General features: G+C 45.9%; 1 protein-coding gene across 1 annotated transcript; it reads left to right on the top strand.

The window, feature by feature from the left end:
- Window positions 1-2,275: 2,275 nt before the first annotated feature.
- Window positions 2,276-3,984, top strand: LOC104910953 (transaldolase-like). The gene is made up of 3 exons (XM_010710827.3): window positions 2,276-2,497; window positions 3,331-3,454; window positions 3,770-3,984. The coding sequence occupies exons 1-3, from the start codon at window positions 2,401-2,403 to the stop codon at window positions 3,936-3,938; spliced, it is 390 nt and encodes a 129-aa protein (XP_010709129.1). The 5' UTR covers window positions 2,276-2,400; the 3' UTR covers window positions 3,939-3,984.
- Window positions 3,985-4,651: the final 667 nt, after the last annotated feature.

A 4,651-nucleotide genomic window follows, 5' to 3' on the forward strand; every position in this document is an offset into this window, starting at 1 on the left:
TATATATCTATATATTTTATACTGAAATTGTATGTGCATGTGATCAGATCAGATGAGGATTCACACGGGTATGAATGTATGACAATGACTGGATTCAAGAAAACAAAACAAAACAATACAGAGTTTTTAAACTCTGGGTTGTCTGTGCTCCCAGTCTCCTTGGGAGCAGAGGGCACGGCACCTAGCACAGAACAAGTCAGCCTGAACGCTTAGAGGAGTTTGGGCCTCAGAAATAGTTCCTTTCCCCCCCACCCTTCCTGTCCTCGGTGGCAGATACCCCCCGCAGCCCACCAGCAAAGGCTCAGTGTCAGCTCACTGTGCTTTATGTCCTCACATGCACTCTCGTTGGACCAGGTTAGAATTGCAACACGCCTTGCCTAAGACTGGGCTGCTTCCTTAAATACCCGTACCCGTGAGTGCTGCCTTCCAGCAGTGGAAATGGGCTTTGAAGCGATTTGGATCTGCAAATAGGTGAGCTCAGCCTGATCATCCCTGCTTACCCAGAGGCTGGGGCTCTCAGCCCTTCACCTTGGCACTGATCCTGGGCCAGAAAGCTGCAGCACCGCCAAAGCCAGGCCTCAAACAAGGAGAAGATAAGCCCCTGCTGTTTGCTCACACCCAAAGCTATTCCCAGGATGGTCACCACTCACCTTCACCTTCAGGTTTTCATTGCAAAGAGTAATCTGAGATGTTTCCTAATAAGGAATGGCTGTTTTAATACAAAATCAGTAGCCATGAGAAAAACAAACAAAAAAAAAAAAGAATTCTGATTTAATAGATGCCGCTGTTCTTCAATTCTTCTTTCTCTTATTAACATTATGTGCATATATATGCATCTTTCTAGTGAAATATTCCCTCACTCTTACAATCTACAAATAGGGATGAGGGAAAAAAATCCCTTTTCCTAGAGATATAATCAAGTGATTGTGCATCAGTAGCTTACTCAAGGTTTTAAAAGCTCAAACAAGCGTATAGTAGATTTCCTGCCCACAGCAAGGTGAACTCACTGTATTTATATCTATATTTTACTGACAGTCAATCTTGCAAAGAATGCACTAAAACAAATATGATGGGGAATGCTTTACCTTTCTCATTCACACTAACTGGCTGGATGGGTTCAGGCCCAGACAGCACAGAGCCTATTCACGTGCTCTCCTTTAGGTGCTGTGGATGATCTCACTTCCTCCACAGAGCACAAGCACCCCCTGAAAGGTGAATGTCTTGGCATGGTTTGGGCCTGTGCTTGGTCATTCAATGGAAAAAAGCCATGCAGGTGGCTAGGGGACTGATGACTCAAACTGAGAATACCAATGACTTTGGCTTAGATCTTCCAAAAATGTTCCCAATGGATTATTTGTTTTCTTCGTCTTTGAACTGGACGTTGTTAGCATCAGCAGAACTAGGGTGCAGGCAGGGAGCTTCAAGGCTTCTGAAAAGGCTGGAATTTGCAAAGGGTAGTCACTTTGCCAGGGAGAGATGAAGAGAACAATCCTCCTGAGAAGCTCAGGCTTTGGATTTGGGTGGAGATGAGAAGCAGGAGTGAACACTGGTGAACCATTGAAAATGAGCTTGGGAACACAGCACCATTATTGTGTTTGTGTACAAGGTTGCACAGAATCAGCAGAATTACAGTTACTTGGGATTGGAATGGAAGTGTATGCAACAGCTGGTAGCTACGGGAGCATTTCTTTCAACAAAAGTGTCTGTAAGCCTCATTGGGGGTCACTTTTAGAACTTCCCACGTGACTGAGCTGTGCATCTGCTCTATTTGTACTGCCTGCAAATAATGCTGTAATGCACTGTACATTGATTGTAATTGAACGAAGGAGAAAATAATACAACCATGCACTGTATAAGATTTATTAAAATAGTTAAGTTATACACATAACTTCATCTCTGTCTCTTCCTTTTGGATAGCAAAGTAAGCAACAGAACTCGAGAAAGTGTTGTTACGAGCTGACTTTTCCTCACGGCTTGTGGCTGTGGGTCTGGAATACGCAGCTCAGCGTCCAGATGGAGACCAGCGACGACTGGCTTGCCTCAGAGGTCCCTGCGAGGATCATTGACGGTTAACACGTCAATGACGTCGACAGTGGGATCGCACCAAGCGGCATCTCACGTCACCAAGGTGGCCAATCCCCGGCCTTCCTCAGTCGCCAAGCCACCCAATGACGAGCTTCCTTCTTCCGCTCGCCACCTGCCTGCCGTCCGTCTTGTCCCCGCGCCGCCGATTGGCTCGCAGCAACCCCACCCGAGACCGGGTTGGGCGGGGCGGGTGGTGCGCCCTCCCCCGGGCCGAGGGTGTCGGGAGCGAGCGGCTGGTGCGCGCGCAGGAAGGCTCCCCTCCGGGTACGCAGCTTTCTTTTAAGGCGGTCGCAACACCTCCCGTTTTGCGGAGTTATGTCGGTGTCTCCCGTGAAGCGGCAGAAGATGGAGTCGGCGCTGGAGCAGCTGAAGCACCACACTACGGTGGTGGCCGACACCGGGGATTTCAACGGTGAGAGGGAGGAGGGGAGGAGAGGGGCGGGGAAGTTGCCTTTGTGGCTAACGCAGTTGATGGTGTTCTTTTTAACCTGTCTGTGGCCGTGTCCCTACTAGTATCGCCTTGCTATGCATTGGAATACTTCTCTAAAGTTGTGTATCTGTTTCAGAATACACGCGCTGCTTTATTGCAAGCAGTTGCTGTGAGTTGAAGTGTGTCCTGTTTGTATGGAATGAAGCAGCTTTGGGATCACAATCGTTGCTTAGAGAGAAGCTACGGAAAAACACGCTATTTTCCTCTACTGCTAGAAAAGTAAAGTAGCTGCAGGGCTGCAGAGGCCCACCCCAGCGCTGAGTCAGCCCTGCGTGCCAGGCAGCTCAGCTGTGATTAGGGCCTGACAGTGCGTGGTCACAGCCTGCCTTGGTAAACAGCTGTATCACCTGAAATAGGCGTAGTGCGGGGCTCAAGGTAAGCCCGGCAGCCAGATATCCTGTAGGATACTTGGAAGGAAGGAAGCCGGCAGTACAAGAAAATCACCAGAGCCAATACCAAGAAGTTGTCTTCAGCTACTCAAAGTTGTGAAGTGCAATAAGGCTCTAACAGCTTTCCTGAGAGATGAGTTTTACTTTTGTTCTGGCTCTAAAAGTTTTGGACAGAAATCCAAATGCCTGACCGCAGAGGGGAAGAGAGATTCCCTTGCCTTTTCTTCCCCCTGTGATTCCTGGAATTCAGCTATGCTGGCAAACCTGATTATGGAAGAGGGTTTCTGTTTTTACACACCTGAGCAAAATGCTTTGCGTCATTCAGGCCAACTGATTATTTCCAACAAGTCGTCTTGATTTCCTTAGCAATCGATGAATACAAGCCCCTGGATGCCACCACAAACCCATCTCTGATACTGGCTGCTGCTCAGATGCCTGCATACCAGAAACTTGTGGATGATGCGGTTGCATATGGAAAAAAACTTGGGGGGTAAGTCAAGAGTTGAGGGCTGTTTTTTTGTTTTTTTTGTTTTTTAACTTTTTCTCAGTATATTTAAGACACTTTATTAATGCAAATAGTGTTTTGTAATCCTAGCAACATAGTGGGTTTTCCACTCGTCTGCTTGTATAATTTCTCCAAAGGCAGAGCATAACCACTTCTGCTCTGCTCAATGCATATTTGAGCACAGGAATTTAATCCTAAGTGGGCTGTGAAACTTGATCTTTAAATTAATGGCAAGGCTTGAATGCCTTTTTTTTTTTTTTTCTTTTTCTTTCTCTTTTTTTCCCCTACCATGGTTTTTAGGTCAGAAGATGAGCAAATCCAAAATGCTTGTGACAAACTTTTTGTATTGTTTGGAGCTGAAATATTGAAGAGGATACCTGGCCGTGTGTCCACAGAAGTAGATGCAAGGTTGGCTCCTTTTCTTCTGGGTTACCCTAGGTCTTGGTACATACAAGGAGAGACACGATAGAGTTGAAGAAATCCATTCTTGTCTGGACAGCTCAGTGTTACAAGGCTAGCAGGGGTTTGTATTGTTAATATTTAAGAAAATGAAGTGCAGTTCATTTACTTGTTTTAACTTGGTGACAAAACTTCATGAGAACAAATAACACAGATCTGATCTTTGTTGCACTCATACTGTTCCTTAAACAAGGGAAATCTCATGCTTCTGGTATATGTCCCTGGAGGTGTTCAAGGCCAGGCTGTATGGGGGCCCTGGGCAGCCTGGTCTAGTTTAAGTGGAGATTGGGCCCTGCATGTGGCGGGGGGGCTGGAGCTTGATAATCTTTGGGGTCCCTTCCAACCCAAGCCATTCTATGATACTTGGAGCTTTGTTCATTCTTTTCTGTGTGATGTTGCCCTCAATTTCCAAGAGACCAGTTCTAGCAGTTTATTTAGAAGTAGGATTTGTCTGCTCCTTGTCAAGTCACCTTTAATGCTCAGTTTCTACATTCATTATGGAAGAACTTGAGAAAAGTTTTAGTCTATAGCTTTCTTGTGGAAAGTCTCATTGAGCTCTGAATCAAACACTAGCAGTGTTGTCACAGTGCTCCTTGTCAGGCTTACATTCAAAGAAGCATCTCCAAGAAAAAAACCGTGCTACTAGAACATAAATTCTGACAAAATAGGACAATTGTTCTGAATGTTACTTCTTTTGGAGAGGGCTATTAAAAAGAAAGAGAA

The sequence above is a fragment of the Meleagris gallopavo genome, chromosome 5, assembly GCF_000146605.3.
Source record: "Meleagris gallopavo isolate NT-WF06-2002-E0010 breed Aviagen turkey brand Nicholas breeding stock chromosome 5, Turkey_5.1, whole genome shotgun sequence".
NCBI lineage: Eukaryota > Metazoa > Chordata > Aves > Galliformes > Phasianidae > Meleagris > Meleagris gallopavo.

What these genes read in the sequence shown, in the direction of transcription:
- LOC104910953 (XM_010710827.3), top strand. Translation starts at nt 2,401, where the DNA reads ATGTCGGTGTCTCCCGTGAAGCGGCAGAAGATGGAGTCGGCGCTGGAG. An exon ending in CGACACCGGGGATTTCAACG is followed by an intron (nt 2,498 to 3,330) that starts GTGAGAGGGAGG and finishes TGATTTCCTTAG; the next exon opens with CAATCGATGAATACAAGCCC. An exon ending in TATGGAAAAAAACTTGGGGG is followed by an intron (nt 3,455 to 3,769) that starts GTAAGTCAAGAG and finishes CATGGTTTTTAG; the next exon opens with GTCAGAAGATGAGCAAATCC.